This window comes from Eptatretus burgeri, chromosome 8, assembly GCF_056783735.1.
Source record: "Eptatretus burgeri isolate ZD-2024b chromosome 8, Ebu_testis_v1, whole genome shotgun sequence".
NCBI classification, from domain to species: domain Eukaryota; kingdom Metazoa; phylum Chordata; class Myxini; order Myxiniformes; family Myxinidae; genus Eptatretus; species Eptatretus burgeri.
The window spans coordinates 30,384,369-30,402,306 of NC_140968.1; the positions used below are offsets into that span (position 1 = coordinate 30,384,369).

General features: G+C 44.5%; 2 protein-coding genes across 3 annotated transcripts; one reads left to right on the plus strand and one right to left on the minus strand.

Moving 5' to 3' along the window:
* The first annotated feature begins 1,798 nt into the window (after positions 1 to 1,798).
* Positions 1,799 to 4,213, plus strand: TP53RK (TP53 regulating kinase). 2 transcript variants are annotated; one of them, XM_085891362.1, is made up of 3 exons: positions 1,799 to 2,120; positions 2,394 to 2,683; positions 3,530 to 4,213. In XM_085891362.1, exons 1-3 carry the CDS (start codon positions 1,862 to 1,864, stop codon positions 3,842 to 3,844), a joined length of 864 nt encoding a protein of 287 aa, XP_085747488.1. In that variant the 5' UTR covers positions 1,799 to 1,861; the 3' UTR covers positions 3,845 to 4,213. The 2 variants fall into 2 exon arrangements, with proteins under 2 accessions (XP_085747488.1, XP_085747489.1); XM_085891363.1 differs by having other exon boundaries at positions 1,811 to 2,120; positions 2,394 to 2,635.
* CTNNBL1 (catenin beta like 1) lies at positions 4,166 to 17,906 on the minus strand. Its single transcript, XM_085891361.1, has 16 exons — positions 17,733 to 17,906; positions 16,436 to 16,627; positions 16,209 to 16,315; positions 15,878 to 16,022; positions 14,109 to 14,201; positions 13,801 to 13,894; positions 11,147 to 11,238; positions 10,224 to 10,296; positions 9,671 to 9,729; positions 9,248 to 9,396; positions 8,239 to 8,420; positions 8,020 to 8,117; positions 7,795 to 7,875; positions 5,966 to 6,103; positions 5,270 to 5,342; positions 4,166 to 4,640 (listed from the first exon to the last, which is right to left on the minus strand). Exons 1-16 carry the CDS (start codon positions 17,760 to 17,762, stop codon positions 4,552 to 4,554), a joined length of 1,695 nt encoding a protein of 564 aa, XP_085747487.1. The 5' UTR covers positions 17,763 to 17,906; the 3' UTR covers positions 4,166 to 4,551.
* Positions 17,907 to 17,938: the final 32 nt, after the last annotated feature.

Genomic DNA, 17,938 nt, shown 5'->3' on the forward strand with positions numbered 1-17,938 from the left:
GGTGGGTCGAGATGGGCATTCCTACCGGGAGAGTAAACCATCAAGAATGAAAATAATTAAATATTATAAATGATGAACATGTTTTTATTTCCATTGGCGCCGTTTGTCTCAGCAGAAAACGTCATCACAATTGACGTCACAAGAGTTTGTTGCAAGCTTTGAATGCAATCGCATGCAGTATATGTCGTGATCAATAAAATTTACTTTAAAAATGACAAATATTTATAAACTGCTCTTCCAAGAACGTTCCACAGTACATTTACCACCGAAGGTGGGCAGTGAAGGGTGCTCGTGGGTGGGAGTGCGCGCTCGTAAGTGTAATGGAAATCCTTGCTGTTCGTCAGTGCTGTCAGCTCAGCGTGGGGGGGGGGGGGGCAGGGCTTTGTTAGATCCTCGTGGAGGATCTCTTAGTCTTACTCACGTTGTTGTTCTTCATCTTCTTCTTGTGGACTTTTTTGTTTCACAGCCTACAGTTTTCATCGAAACTTCCTGAAACTTTGCGTATATATGTAAAAATACCCTGCGCAGACAGTAACCATCTCCGATTTTGAAAATTCCTCCAAGAAAAAAAAGTTATGACATCAAAATATCTCCGCTAATGGAAATCGCCTAAAACATTATCTTCGAAACTAGGCAAGCTTTTTTAGTTCTGTTTGCGGGAATCGAACAGGGCATTAGCAGAGATGAATTACCGCACATATGATACATAACTATGATGTCATTCCAATTTTTTGACATTTTTTGTTTCACAACCCAGAGTTTTCATCGGATCTTCGTGAAACTTGCCATGTATATGCAGAAAGCCCACTCGCAGGCAGTAACAATCTCCGATTTTGGAAATTCTTCCTAGAAAAAAGTTGACGTCATAATATCGCCCCTAATGGAAATCGCCTATACCATTGTCTCCGAAACTCGCCAAGCCGTTTGAATTTTGTTTGCGGGAATCAAGCCGGGCATTAGCACAGATAATTTATCGCAAACCTGATACATCACAATGACGTCATAAAACGAATATGACGTCATCATTAAGAGGACGAGGATCTTAGCTCATTTGAGCTTGTTTTCATGTCAAACTTGTTACCTGAGGTCAAATGTAAGTAATTTGGAGCCGCAGGTTGTCAAGTCAGCCTGTGTCCAACTGCCGAGTGCCGACACTCCCCCTCCCCCCTCCCGTTATGGTAACAACACCACCAATCGCCACTCGCCCAATTCAGACCCCGCTGTCTGTTCTTGCCAAGTCAGTTGAGGATGGAGATGACGTTCGATATCCACACGGGTCCGCCATTCTCTCCGGCACACCTTGCAGGTGTGTTCCTGAAAGGTTAAACGTTCTCCCGTTCTTATGTACGTAATAAATATATGGCTGTATAACGCGAACCACCCCGATTGTTCCAGTTCCAGAGAAGCTGCGACGAGCGAGACGTCATTGTAGTGAATCTCACTGAGAAAAATCCACATCGATTGTATTATTTCATTTTCTCCTCGTGCGTACGTAAAAGATAGATGAGACTTTCCCTCGAACTCCCATTGAAGCTGCGTGGCGATTTTATTTTTTTTTTGAAAACTACAATTAAAACACAAGATATCCAAATAAACAAAAAATATTTCACACGTTGAAGAAGAAGAAGAAGTTGAAGAAGAAGAAGTTGAAGAAGTAGAAGTTGAAGAGGAAGAAGTATAAGTTGAAGAGAAAAAGAAGTTCTCGACGAAGAAGAAGTTTGCTAAAGAAGAAGAAGAACTTGAGAAGAAGAAGAAGAGGTTTAGAAGAAGAAGACGTTTAGAAGAAGAAGAAGAAGAAAAGTTGAAGAAGAAAATAAAAAAGCGTTGAAGAAGAAGAAGAAGAAGATACGCCGGGTGCACCATGGCGCTGTCGTCCTTACGTCCCAGCATAACCACGGAGGTCCCAGAAGGTTCCCCTGATACCCAGCGCTTCCTGAGCGGCCTCGACCTGTTCCGCCAGGGCGCAGAGGCTCGGTTGTACCGCGGAACCTTCTTGGGTCGCCCAGCAGTGATCAAGGAGCGCTTTCCCCGGAAGTACCGGCACAGCGCCCTCGACTCCAGGTTGTCCAACCGTCGGACGGTCCAGGAAGTCCGGACCGCGCTGCGCTGTCGAAGAGCGGGTACGAACTCGAACCTTGAGCTTTGTGTTTTTAAACAGATTTTATTACGCACAGTGTAATTACGTATGACGTATATTTTATTTTATTACGTAATAAATATATTTAATAATTTTATTACGTATTAAATATAGATATTTAATAATTTTATTTTATTCCGTATTAAACATATATTTAATTATTTTATTGCGTATTAATTATTTATTCCAACCTGCCCTCGAGCCCGTGTTCAAGTTGCTATGGAGATACGAGTGTCTAGTGCTGACCCTTTCCCAGGGATTGCAGCCCCTGCCATTTACTTCGTGGACCTGGTGTCCAATGTGATCTTCATGGAGGACCTGGCGGACGCAGAGACGTTACGCGAGCACATCGGCAGCTCCCCGTTTGGTTCCAGGAACCTCGAAGCACTCGCTGAGATCGTGGGTCGCACTCTGGCTCATTTGCATGACCAAGATATCATCCATGGAGACCTGACCACCTCGAACATGCTTCTGCGCAGGACACTTGGAACCTCCCGGGTGAAGTGGCTCAGACGTTTCATGTGTTTGGGTTGTGGGAGTTCTTCGGTCTGTCCATGCATTGATTCACCTGTGATGTAATTTGTAGAACATTGATCAAAAAGTTTGTACTCGCATTAGTAGACGATGGGCAGACAAGTCGACGTACGATGTGGCATTTGAATCTGGGATGATTACATCGTCGGTGTGCTCATGGGACACCAAGTAGTCAGTTCACGACTCCTTTGGGATTATAACCCTATCTGACTGCCCCCGTGCATTCACTCTTATTGGGAAGTTGTAGGTTTACAAGTTCTTTCACCTGAGACCTTGCTTTTTAACATTTCCGGCAATAGCTACAAATCCGATACCTTTCATTGTTCGGACCAAATCGTGGCAATCTGAACGTTTACTGTTCAGTCTTTGTGACGAGACAAGCTTATTACTGTGAACAGGCTGGGAGGATAGTCTAGAGCGGCGCACCCTCACCTCTGAGCCATCTATCCTGGGTTCAAATGCCGACCCAGCTATAAACTGTCATCCCAGTGGTTTCACAGGCAGGGTGATTCATCAATGTGTGTGCCGTCCCTCGGATTGACATTAAACTGGGCATCCCGTCTGCTAACATTAGTCGGTGGACGTTAAAGCTCCCACCGTGTCCTCTACAAAGAGAAGATGAGCTATCACCAAGACCCTTAACAAATTCCTGCTCTGATCAATAGGGGGCCCTGCATCCAGAGCACCCTTGCAAGAACTGATGCCAGCCCACAGCCACGCACGGCATACGGACGACAGCGATTATTGGGAATGCATTTCTTCAAAAGATCAGATGTGCAATTTGAGTTTATTCATGGTTGTAGAATTAGACTTTGCCCAGCACACTCGAATGAAAGCAAACTGTATGTGGTGCTGCAGGGAAACGGAGAAACGAGTGAGAGAGCGAACTCCAATGATGGGGAAGCCACAGCCGAGGAGGACGTCAAGGATTTGAATGGTGCAAAACTGGTACTCATCGATTTTGGCCTCAGCTTCTCCTCCAGCCTTGCTGAAGATAAAGCCGTCGATCTCTACGTACTGGAGAGGGCATTGCTGAGCACACACCCTGGCGCCGAGGACCTTTTCGGAACTATGCTGCACATGTATGGTCGAAGCAGTTGCCATGGGACTGCTGTGCTCACCAAGCTGAAGGAAGTGAGACAGAGAGGTCGCAAACGCGCCATGGTCGGCTAAGCTTAAGTTTGTTTCTGACCCAAATCTTTCTCGACATGTTTGCGTCAGACTATTTGCTTGTCACATTGAATGAATGACAAAAGTGGTATATTTAAATGCCATCATCGAGTGTCCTGAGTGGTTGGTGTTCAAAATGAATGAAGTGCCGTTTGCTGCATCGAGTAATTCTCTCGTTTGGGTTACTGGGTAAATCTTGGTGGTACACATTTCATCGGTGTGCACCGTGGGAAGCACAAGCATGGCAAGCGCACCGTGCAGAATTCGGACACCTGGGTATACCTTAACCTCCATGAAAAGTGAATCACACATTGAATAGAAAGGTTCATTTACCAGTGGCAGATGACTTTAATAAAACAACAAAAAATCTCATCCTGGACTTGTGTGAATGGGGTAGTAGTAATGATACAAAAATTAATGGACAACAGAAAGCTTGTGTGGATTTTAAATACCAACAATGGCCGCGCATTTCCACGGCACCAGTATTAGAGTTGTGGTGTTTAAAATGTCCAACCCTACATTGTCGTCATGGAAAATAACTCTCAAGTACTCAAACGGCAAAGTTTTTAAAGTTTCTGGGGTGATTTTATTTTATTTTTTAATGGGAGGAGGGTTATGGCCATCTGCTCCTGTTCAAATGCAAACATCGCAACCCAAGGAGCCCAGGGATCTGGTCAGTGGGTCAGGCCACCCGTCACAAGGAGAGAGTTTCAGAAGGTTTCCAAGAGCTCCATGATTCTTCGCTGTTCCGAACGTCGGAGGTCTTCGCTTTTGGCATCTCCGATGCTCTCTGCATATTCTGTTTAAAACAAAAAGGATAATGATGGTGAAAATAGGACAAATCAACAACCACAGATGAAAACGCTGCTTCCGAATTAACTTGTTCAACCGAAGTAGGGTTTCATAAAAATGTAATTTTAGTTTTGGTTTCTTTACATCTCCAACCACCAGATTGATCTATCATATCATAATTGCTTGCTCTCTGATACAATTTGAATAAGATTCTCTCTGCTACTCCAGAAAATCATCTTTACATGCCCATTTCCCAACGAACCCCATGATGATGATGATGATGATGATGATGTACTATACTCTTAACAGAGCGTCAGTGCTGCAGAAGCAGTTTCTTGGCAAGTGTTACACTGGGTGGTTTGCCATTGCCTTCCCAGCGTTGCTGCGATGTGCTCTATCCTTTTAAATGCTAAATGTTCAGCAAGGAAGCAGCACGTACCACTTTTAATGTCTTTGGTACGATTCAGCCAGGGTTTGAACCGCCAACCGAGTGGACGCTCTAACCATTACACCACCGAGTCTGGTTTGCTGAACCCACAGACTGAACCCAAAAGGAAACTTGCCCCACATCAGTCGATTTCAGTTTATAAAAGCAAAAGTGAACATCGATTCTATGCCACATGCAGATGTTTGTACCTCTGAGGATGTGCCGAATGGCTTTGGATGAACCGCCGTGCAGATTGAGCAATTGGTTTATACGCTGACGAACCTGAGGAGCAACAAATGCCAATGGAAAAGTTCCGAGTGGAGCAACAAGCATGAGGAAAATAATCTATCTTATCGATCAGCAAGTGCACATGGAAGTTCCACGTAACGTAAAATGTGACTTTAACAATGTCTTTGCCGAAGATGTTCCCGATTTGCTCGTCATGCTCTCTCCATCACCGTCAGTCAGGCTGTGCTGTCCCTCGAACATTACTGGTCTCCATCAAAGTCATGCCAACGTATGGCGGGTGTGAAATCACAGTTGAAACAATGTCCAATTCACAATCTCACGAGACACGTCCGGTGAAAATTCCATGGAATCACCATTCCCTAGTGATTGTGAGTGGACAAATTACGTTGATAAATGATCCTTAATCAATTGTCTTCTTTGTGATGCACAAATGCAACGTTGAAATTAAATGACAATGAAATAACATTTAATTCACAATTTCGCCAGATAACGGAATCTCAGGATGTTTTAGTGACACACGGACAGACATGACAAGCGTATTATTATATAGATCAGTTAACGATACTGAAAATAACCCAAAACGTTTGAGCGTTCGTAGTCCCGGATGGAAGTGTTCATGTCCTGCCGATCCAGAAACATTCCTGTTGTACACTCACTGAGGAAACCCCAGCAGATGATATCTCCACCATGATGTAATCGACAAGCTGCAGCACAAAGAGCCCGGCGTCGAGCCGTCGCAAGTAGAACTCTTCCTCGGCCATGTCATCGATGATCTCGCCGCGTTGCACCATGTCCTGCGAAAGGACGAACCGGCACAATGCACCGGAGAACATCAAGGGGATGTCATTTATTTATTTTTACAGCCAATTCTCTGGCATGGATCAAATTTATTCTGAAAAAAAAACGATTACTCTCTTGTTGATCCGTTTCCTTAGTGAGTGGGGAAGGTAGGGGAGTGTTATACGACAAAGAAAATAATTACATGACCAATGCAATTTTTTAACTCGAGCGAAGTCGATGGCATGCCATCGCAAATCCCCACCTCAAGCGAAGCTGAAAGATGGCAAAAATTTCCACCAGGAATGATCCAATATCAAAGTTTGTGTTTAATTTATTTTTCTTCCCATTTTGACCCATGACCCCAAGCACCCAGCCCCTGGAGCATGAACAAATCATTCCATATTTTATGCATCTCCCAATGTTGATTGCATGTACATTGCATTTTTGGTGGACTTTTTGACCCTGCCTCGAGAGTCGAGACCCTCGGGGGTGGGGCCAAAAATGATACCGCTCTCGCACCTTTGTGCCATGTGGTGATCATAACTGCCAAATTTGGTGAATTCCTGCACAACCGTTCAGGAGGAGGTAGCGCGATGGATGAACGGACGGACAGACAGACAGAGGGAGCAGATTATAATACCCCCCTCCCTGTTTAATTTTTTTTTTTTTAAGTGTGGGGATAAACAAAATATCCGATTTACTGAAAACTTAGTAATGCACAATTAGACCAGAATAAAATGCAACATTTGGAGGTTTTTTCTGTAAATTACAAGGAAAGACGAGAGAAGAAGAAGGAGAGGCTTTCCACTTTGCTATTAGTGTTTCTCCCCTCTCTCCGCCGTTCCTTTTGCAAGCGTCTCGGCTGTTCCTTTTGGTTCCTGTTACATCCTGATCCGTCCAATGAACTAGGCTCTTCCACAAGCCTCGACTATGGAAACAAAACAACCCCACCACCCCCGACATCTTACTTTCCATATTATGGTGGAACATGCAAGTGTCGACAAAAATTAAAGAAAAATTGGAAATACCTGGGTAAATGAGAGACACCAAGCAAAGGTTTCCACACAGGTGTGGCCCATGTGTTAATTCAGCAAATAACATCCCAGCATGCTTACGGTCATGTATGAAAATGCTGTATAGACCTGGTTGCTTATAATTATGGCTTGCATGGCTGTAATAGGAGACCCCCCCCCCCCAATACCCCAATCCACAGAGCACATGTGGTCACCCAGTGGCTTGAGTAGCATAACACTGATGTTATCCAATGTCATGGCCTTCTCAATCACCAGATCTGATCCCAATCGAGCATTTATGGGCTATTCAGGAACAACGCCTGAGACAGCGTTTTCAATCTCCATCAAACAGGTGCAAATGGATTGACATCCTTGTGGAAGAATGGTGGCACATCCCTCCTAGAGAATTCCATACGCTGATGGACTCTATGCCACGGTGCATACAGGCCGTACTGGCCACACCTGGTGGCCCAACACCCTGTTTCGTGACTTTACATTCGTGTTTCAATTTTTTGTCCACAACCTGTACATGCTCTAGGTATCTGACAATCAAATATTTTAACCCCCACCCCCATCTCTAAAATCATTTTGGTGCAAAAATTTCATCAATTTATACAACTAGCCATGTATGTTAGGCATCCACAAAGTTTCAGTGCGATATGAAACACAGCTCTCCATTGAACTGCACTCACATGCTTCTCCCCATCAATCTTCTTGTCTGCCATCATAACGGCCTCCAAGTACCGAAAATGCAGTTCCATCAGCCGGTCCACCTGTATAAATAAATAATTGAAAATAGCAGCATATTGGTTGGATTATAATCAGCTGCTTGGAGATGTCAATGATATATCCAAGTTGCTCATGATTGAAATCCAACAAGCAATCGATTTTATAACAGGTAGCCAAGCTCAAAAGACCTTTTCACAATCGTTTTCGACAAACTTGTTAATGAGCCTCGTCCTTTGCTGTCCTTTCAGATTCCGCAGCATAGATGCGATTGTGGAACATACGTGTTCTACACAAGGGATGGAAGGTGATGGTGGATGGGTAAACATTTGAAAAGTGACCGAATGGTCATCCTCAGGAAGATGAATGTGATATTTGTTTCCTCTCGATAGTTAAGAACACACTCTTACCTTCATGCTCTTTTTCACTCATCCCAGTCTTTTTCAGCTTTCGGGGAGTGATCATAAAAAGTGGGAAGATGGTCCGCAAGCCCAAAATGTCCACAAACTTGTGACAGTTTTCCGCTCCGTCCATCCCCACCATGGCGTGGTCCAACACTTTGAGGGCGCTCGTACGTGAACGCTTTTTCTCTCTAGTACGGGGAACCCGTGCAATCACGTCACAATCCTACAAGCTCAAACAACATAATGCAAAAACCATTCCATCTGTCCAATCAAATCTAGCAGGGACAACAAAGGACTGGTCAATCCAAACATCACCAGAATTTCCCAAAATCAAACAGCTGCTACGACTTCAAAATGATACCATCCTGATACATTGATTCAGTCTTTTGGGGAAAACCCAAAACTTGTAGAACCTGTGACTGCCATGGGCCTTGGAGCATCCCACAATAGTCAACCCAGAAAATTCAGAAGGACACAATGATGGCAACGAAAATGTTGACATTGTGAATGATCTATTGTGGAAACATTAATGTCCACAGGTGTGCATACAGATGGAATTCAACTTAATGCCCCACATGGAAGACTGCCTGGTGTTGGCTTAATGGTGAGAATGATGGGCTTGGGATCCTCGAGTCCTGAGTTCAAATCTTGCTTGGCTGTTGAATTAATACCAGGTGGGGTTGACTCTGCCTGTCATCCTTCCGAGGATGGCAAAATGAGTGCCAAATTGCTGGTATCCTGTGTCGGAGTGGTGACCTGTCCAGGATTGTGCTCAATAACCAAGGAGACTACTTAGGCAGCACCAACGCTCTGCACAAAGTATGGTCCCGATGGAGGGATGGAAGACTGCGTGCTCAGCAACACACTGCCCTCCATTTGAATTGCACCGTGCAAGACTAAAAATTAAATTAAGCCCCTTTGTAATTGGCAATTTGGGAAAGAGCTTGCTAAACCATTGCCCGACTCAATAAAACTGATCTTTTTTTTATGCAAAGATTACTTTGCTTAAGCTTACCTGAGCATGAGGTTCATGAGCTGAAGACCTTCCCCCATAAGAAACCGGTCTCGATTTGAGGGCAGCATGAGACAGGAGCACATGCAGTCAAACAAGTTCTCCATCATCTCGGCCTCTTCGTCATTACTTGGGTCATGCCGCTTGAAGACCTGACAATGCACATCTCCCTCCAGTTGCATCACAAAATTTTCTCATTGACGTTACATCAAAGTCGTAAGAACATCAATCCCGAATACAAAAGCACGACCGACGGCTCGAGGTCAATGTTTATGCTGATATTGTACAAAATGGAGGTGGATATACAAGTGACGTCGAACGGTATGTGATTGTGATGCCGAAATAATTCTCAATGGATCTTTCAGTGAAACACCCAAAACAAAGGTGCAGATGGGGTACAACAAGAACCCAACCCATTCAACTTACCGATAACTGCTGCAGCAGGATGTCTATGCCATCCATTTCTCCGAGGAGTTCCCGGTTGGCTGGAAGGAAAGAGAGAATAAACAAGTAAAATTAAATAATCAAAAAAATTACATAATTGGGAAATGAAATAACAGAAAATTGGGAAAAATAAAAAGAATTGAAAATTTTAACAAAAATATGTAAAATAAATAAATCAAGTAATTAAAAATTGAAAATGGAAAAATCAAATAATTAAGTAATAGAAAAATTCTTCTTTAAAAAGCGAGACGGCACAGACACAAAGACTAAACACTTAATGCCTCCCTCCAGGAACCATAATAATGACCCCAACGTCAGCAGCTAACTTTTCCAGGAACATCACTGGAACCAATGACTTGAGTTGTACAACAGCATCAAGTCAAGGCAAATGCTTTCGATACCAGCAGATGTACACTTTGGAAATAAATAAATTGATTGCAATGACATTTTAGATCGAACGAATGACATCATAAGCTGCTTGTGTATCTGTCGAACATCTAACAGTAGCAGCAGGTTGTTGCCTTTATGATGTTACCATCATTGCTTTGCAGAAGGATAGAGAGGATCTCACTGCAGTAGAGCTTGTTCGCATCAAACGGCATCTTGGTCTGTGGGCAGACATGTGGGTCCAGAGCAGGGTCAAAGTGCACGTTTGTCACAAACGACTTCATAGAACTATGGGCAGAAGAAAAACCTACTTTCTTTCATAGCACTTACATTCTCAAGTTGTCGAGGATAAGAGAGTGGGCATAAATTACAGATAATTCTTCAATGAAACAATTGTAGTTCACTTAAGATTTGTAATGGAGACATTTGGGCTGTCATGATGGCTTAAAAGAGGTATGCACACTCTCCTCAGAGCTGGCTAGCCCGGGTTTGAATCCGGACCGAGCTACAAACTGTCATCTTGGTGTTTCACAGGCAGGGTGATTCATCAATGTGTGTGCTGCCCCTATAAACTGGGTATCCTGTCTGCCAACATTAATTGATAATGTTAAAGGTCCAATGGTATCCTTTGCAAAGAGTAGGTGAGCTATCGCTGGCACGAACAGATTATAAATTCCAGCCCTAACTCACAGGATGCACTGCATCTGCAGCACAAACATGCTCTCAGCAATGATGCAAGCAAGAGCCACAGGCTGCACACGAAAATGAATGGAGACATTCGGGATGAATATTACGGACAAATGTACAGCTGTGAATCAGATGACACACCACATCGGCAGCACGGCCCAGCTACAACCCCACGCCATCTTACATTTCCACTGGTTCCTCTTCCAATCCTATTCTCACCACAATTCCAAAAAAAAATTTACGTTAGTGTTAAGTCATCATTGTTGTTGTTATTCGCAATATTTTAGCATTTGTGTGCACATGCATACATGGAACCAAAAAGTTAGATTTGGGTCACATTGCACGAGTGTTCAGTGAGTAAGTAGAACAAGTCCAGATTCCAACCTTGAGGCGCTTCAGCAGCCACTGCACGAGGCCTTGGCGTGCCGCCGCTGTACACATCTCTGGCTGCGTCTCTGCCAGGTTCTCTACTATGCCTGCGGTGTGAAAAAATACACAAAACATCTGCCATCGGCATGAGAACAAACAATCGTCTAGTGTACACATTATGATAAACAAAGACAAATGTGTCCAAGAGCCGCGTCCTAAAGGCAATAACAACTTACGATATTTCGTCACGTGCCTTGATGGAGCCAATAGCGAGACCCGTCATGGAGGCTCCTCGTTCATGACGAGAAAATCGTGTATTTACAAAATTACAACACATTAAATGGAATAATCTTTTAATAGTAACGTGAACTTTTCGAAATTTTAAAGCAAATGTCCGAATATATTTAAAAGTTCATGATAGACGCTTTCAAAAGGCACCCTCAATGCGAGGATGTGTACAGGTGTTTAGTATTTAGGGCCCTGTCACACCTTGACGTTTTAGCCAGCAATGGCAACATATAAAAATGTATGTAAAACGTTGGCGTACGCTGAAATTTTGATGTTTTTTTTTTAAGTTTTGGACGTATTCATAACGAGTTTGACGTATGCATAACGTATTAGTAACGTACACAGAACGTTTTAATCACATATAGATAACTTAGACCAACAAATGATTAGCCTGTTGTCGGCCTTCACAACCTATGCCCAACGATAGTCTGACGTATGCATAGCGCGCTGCACGTATCGCCGACGATCACGTGGCGTAGCCTCTTAAAAAGCTTCCGCACACCGATTTAAATCATAACCGCCTGAGAATTGGAAGTGTCAACATCGCAGTCACACCTTGACGATTTAGCCAGCGTATGCCAACCTATGAAAAATTTGTCTAAAACGCTGGCACAAGTCGAATACGTTATGGGTAAGTTGTGTATACGTTAAGAGCACGCTGAAAAACACTGCCATACGTCGTAATAGGCCTTGTACGTCGTGAAATTTCAAGCATGCTGAAAATTTTACGACGTACTCGCCATATGGCTCACACGTTCCGCTACGCTGGGAATAAGTTAATCGGCACGCTCCGCGATCGTTGACACACGTCGACACAAGTTCCTTGTAAGTTACTCATAAGTCGTAACATATCAAAGTAATGTTTAGCATACCCGGAACTTATTTTCTCCGTCAAGGCACATTTTCTTTTTTTCTCCTTGGCTCCGTGAAGGCACGTGACGAAATATCTGAAGTTGTTGTGTTTTTTTTTTGTTTTGTTTTTTTTTAGTCTATCACGAATTTTAAAATATATTCGGACATTTGCTTTTAAGTTTCGACGTCGACATGACAATATCCTCAAACAGAAAATATTCACAGAGGAGGAACTAAGAATAAGACGAGCAAACTGAAGAGGCAATCGGACGTGACGTTACAGCACGTGATGAAATATCGGAAGTTGGTGTTGGTTTTTTTTTTTAACGCTGCCAATACGCCATTATACGGTAGCTGTAAATTTGAAACACGTTCAGTAAGTTATGTGGTCGTCCGGAAGACGTCAATCAAATAGTCTACATACGTCAATATGTGTTGGAGGTACGTTACTCATCGATTCAAAGCACGTTACTGAGGTTAGAAATAAGTTTTGGGTACGCAAAGCATTACCTCGACGTGTTTCGACTTATGAGTAACTTACAAGTAACGTGTGTCAACGTGTGTCAACGATCGCATAACGTGCCTAGACGTGTGTCAACGATCGTGTAACGTGCCTACAACACGTTACTCATAGGTTATAACAAAGTTTTGGGTACGCTAATCATTACCTCGACGTGTTTCGACTAATGAGTAACTTACAAGTAGCGTGTGTCAACGATTGCATAACGTGCCTTCCACTTATTCCTACATATGCGGAACATGTGAGCCATACGCCGGCATACGTCGTAAAATTTCAAGCATGCTAAAATTTGCGGACAACCACAAAGTAGAACGATTAAAGCCAGCGTACTACAACGTATGGCAGTGTTTTTCAGCGTGCTCTTAACGTATACATAACTTACCCATAACGTATTCGACGTGTGCCAGCGTTTTAGACAAATTTTTCATAAATCGGCATACGCTGGCTAAATCGTTAAGGTGTGACAGCCCCTTTAAGGAGATCCGGATCCTGTATATAAAAGAACCGCGTCCTAAAGGTTTTGTCAGAAGAATAAGAAGAAGAAGAACAACAAGAACAAGAAGAAGAAGAAGAACAACAACAACAACAACAACAACAACGCAGAGCTCTCTTAGAGCCAGCGTTCGCTATGCGAGACGCAGCTAAAAAGGAATTTTTTGAACATGACATCCCCTTTTATTCTTTGATTAATTATTTCCCGTTTTTCTTCCTTAATGTCTCAAATATTTATTTTTCTTTAAATCTTTTTGTGCACTAACAATACATTCGTCAAATTTAACAAGTTATTGCCGTCACCCTGGCCCAATTCCAAATTCCAGCCTCAAAATCATGGGTCTGGAACTTCTATGGATATCCCTTGCACTCCTTGTTATCTCAGAATGTGGTTGTTGGGTGGCTGAGCAGCTCATACTGTACAAGTTCATGTTCCCGGGTTATGCGCATGTCAATTGTGAACGCTGTCCGATGGCATTATATATATATCGATTATTGCATGCATGGCAAGGCATACCTAGTGTGTTGTGAACTCCACTTGCCTCTTCTTTCACAGACTCGTCCAAACGCTCCAAGTTCTGCACGAGGAGAGCCACAACTTGCCCCTCCAGCTGTGAGGAGGATGTTTTATTGTTTTGTATCAGTCACTGAACACATTTATGAAAAGCCAAAAAAAAATATTGTTGAGCATCAGTGGAAGAACTCATCCCATAACAGGAACCTTCCAGGGAAGAAAACATCTGAGATTTTAAGAGAGCAAGATTAAAATGTAAACAGAAAAGTTTTCTCGAAGAGGTCAGGTTGTCAATCATATCAAAACCTTACCAGTGCATCCGTAAGCATCTGAGCACCTTCCTCACTGCCAGACACAGCATCAATATCTGTAAGCTCCTGCAGCAGATCAACCACCGCAATGGCGATATGTACAGCTTCAGGTAAAAGCCAACATGATACGAAAAAGAGGATTATAATCCTTTTTCAGGGAGAGAAAGGTGACTAGGTGGTTATAATTCTTTTTATAAGGGCTAAAATGAGAACATTGTTGTTGTAGATGGAAGACATGAGAAATGGTAATCACAATAGAGAAAGAAGAACTGGTCTTACTCGTGAAGGCGAGTGTCGATCTGTGTCGGCGAACACATCGAATGATGGAAGAAATCGATAGGATGTTCATCGAGATATGCTAACCGCCGTCAGAAGCAAGGAAAAGCTGATGTTTCAGGTGTTAATCCTTCATCAAAGCAAAAACAGTGTTACCTCTCTTTTGCTCCGACAAAGAGTCAACACCCGGACATCAGCTTCTTGCTTCTCACGGCTGGTAGCATTGCTCAATCAATGCCCTGTTGATTCCATCCATTACTGACGACAGACCCGGGGTCAATTACGATTGAGATTAGAGTTCAGGTTGTACTTCTAAGCAAAGTAATATCATACGTGCAACTGTTCTTTGTAATCGACCGCAAGTCTGACTCACGGCAAAGGCTGTGGTACATTGTCATGATGCAGTACAGTACAGTACATGCGAAATGATCTCTCAAGCGACAAATTGTTGCAGAGTCAAAAGATATTCATATAATAGTACGTGGTCGGTTTTGCCTTGACCACCGAGTAGGCAATACATTGGTATCAAGTTTGGTTTAAAAGTGTAAAATACAATTACAGTAATGCACCACAACACGCCAAAAGATTATGGAGACATTGCACTTCCCTCCACTGAACCGTTTGTATTTTTAATATTCTGGGTTCACAGATTGCGTATAAAAATGCCAATAAACTTTTTCTATCCCTCGAGTTGAGCAGACAAATGAGCATATTGTTCACCACCTCATGATGAAGTGCTGGCATGCACTGCAATTACATTACTACCAGTTTTCAACCAAGCATGGCATTCAGTGTTTAACCACACTCAGTCTCATTAGTGGTGCGAGAGCCGGGGTCGGTGGGGCGAGAGCCGGGGTCGGTGGGGCGAGAGCCGGGGTCGGTGGGGCGAGAGCCGGGGTCGGTGGGGCGAGAGCCGGGGTCGGTGCGGCGAGAGCCGGGGTCGGTGCGGCGAGAGCCGGGGTCGGTGCGGCGAGAGCCGGGGTCGGTGCGGCGAGAGCCGGGGTCGGTGGGGCGAGAGCCGGGGTCGGTGCGGCGAGAGCCGGGGTCGGTGCGGCGAGAGCCGGGGTCGGTACGGCGAGAGCCGGGGTCGATGGGGCGAGAGCCGGGGTCGGTGGGGCGAGAGCCGGGGTCGGTGGGGCGAGAGCTGGGGTCGGTGGGGCGAGAGCCGGGGTCGGTGGGGCGAGAGCTGGGGTAGGTGGGGCGAGAGCTGGGGTAGGTGGGGCGAGAGCTGGGGTAGGTGGGGCGAGAGCTGGGGTAGGTGGGGCGAGAGCTGGGGTAGGTGGGGCGAGAGCTGGGGTCGGTGCGGCGAGAGCTGAGGTCGGTGCGGCGAGAGCTGGGGTCGGTGGGGCGAGAGCTGGGGTCGGTGGGGCGAGAGCTCGTGGAGGTGGAAAGAGATCAACACACTCAGCAGAGACAGACAAAAGTGACAGTATGACCAAAAACAAACAAACAAATGCAACACACAACACTAGTAGTAAAGCTAGCCGAGGGAGGATATCGGTGTTGTCATGACCGAGTAGGCCGAGGAGGGAATTAACAGCATCAAGCTCGACAAGCAGATGGTACTGCTCTGGAATAGTGGCGAGAACGTGCATCTCTTGGATCGTATCATTTAAATCCAACTCGGACTCCATGAACCTGCAGAACAGTTACAGCATTCAGATTATACAGAGAACCACAAAAATATATAAACATATGTATAAATCAAAGGAGAATGGATCCTACATTTTTCCGTCGTTACATTACCTTCAAGAGATTGAACATAAAATACGTTTAGAACGTGCCAAACTGAATTGGATAACACAAAAGCCATTTACTCCGTACTTTTCAGGGTTGTCTGGATACTTAATCCGAAGCTCCTGGTTCTTTGTTACCATCTTCTCGAAGGTCAGAATCATTCTTTTGACAGCAGTCTCATCCAAAGCTTGTGCCTAAGATGACATGAGAGACCCGCTTTGTAGTTGGACACGCTTCAAGCACAAAGTTTGGCTCTCAGGCAACCTCATTACTCATAAGAGGTAGCACGAAGAAACAACACAGGAGACAAGTACCTCGGCCTCATTTTCTAAATCCTGCAGGATGATGTCATTCGGTGTTTGCCAAGCAGCCTTTGGGCCGGGAGCTTCAGCGTAGCGCTCTCGGTCCTTGTCCCGGCTCACCGTCCCCACCGCTATCTTCCGCGGTGGACCATGTCCCACTGCATCGGACTCCTCTTCTCTGATTCTCTTGGGACCTCGATCAGGCTGCAGCAAATAAATAAATAAATAAAAGTAATCATGAAAACATCACACACCTGGCTTAGCCAACATTGGGGCACTTTCTATAAACGGTCATTGATATATATATATATATATATATATATATATATATATATCTCTCTCTCTCTCTCTCTCTCTCTCTCTCTCTCTCTCTCTCTCTCTCTCTCTCTCTCTCTCTCTCTCTCTCTCTCTCTCTCTCTCTCTCTCTCTCTCTCTCTCTCTCTCTCTCTCTCTCTCTCTCTCTCTCTCTCGCAGCCTGTGGCTGCTGGTTGCATCATTGGTTGGCATGCGGCTGTGCCGCTGATGCAGTGTCCCCCTTACCAGTACACTGGTGCTCATTTTGCCGACGTTGGAAGGATGACAGGCCTAGTCCACCCCCTGGTGTGTATTAATTCAGCGGCCAACGGGGCTTGAACTCAGGACCCTAACCACCCTAACCACTCTAACCACTAAGCCAACACCAGGCTGCTGTATTCACTCAGGTTGAAGAATAAAAGGACCCGTCAGTCCCATGGAACACCTTCTTCGTCGAAATCGAATGTGACTGTCAGCAGCCATTGCATTTGTCACGTGATCCTCCTGCTCTGCACGTCCTACACTCCGCACGCAGAGCATCAGTGTTGCCAAAGCAGGTTCATATGGCGGAATAAAAACGAGTGGAAGTGGTTTGTCGAAGGGATAGGAATTAGTAATTCACTCAGGATGCCTGAGACGACTCGCCTACTCTTCACGAAAAAGACAAAAACGTGGCGTCTTTCTTAACGTCAACCAGCTCATGCTGGTAGACAGGACACCCGGCTTAACGTGGATCCGAGGAGCAGGACACAGAAATAGAGTTTCGAGTCTGATCGGGAATCGAATGAAAACGAGACGGCGCTCAGGGGCCACCTGTCAGTGCACCAACCTGTCGGACGTTTACCTGTAATAATAATACGCAAAGCGAATGAACATTCATGAACACGTCGTCAGTTTTAATACAAAGGAACAGTAATTCCACAGGAGATCCATACAAAAAAAACTTGATGGGCAAAATGAATCCAGTGACTGTGGAAGTTGTGAGCAAGCGCCGTTCGAAAGCAACGATCCGCACCTGAAATTTCAAAAGTTCACCGACATCCATTCGAACGATGGACGTGAAAAAAAGATTCCGATAGAAAACGTCTTTTCTTCAAATCGCGTTCATTGCGGGATGATTGACCTTTGCGGTTCCCGTCCACAGAATGACGTCACGTCGTAAAATGTCGTGAATCTTTACGACAACACGAGAGTTTTTTTTTTTTTATTCTAGTTTCACAA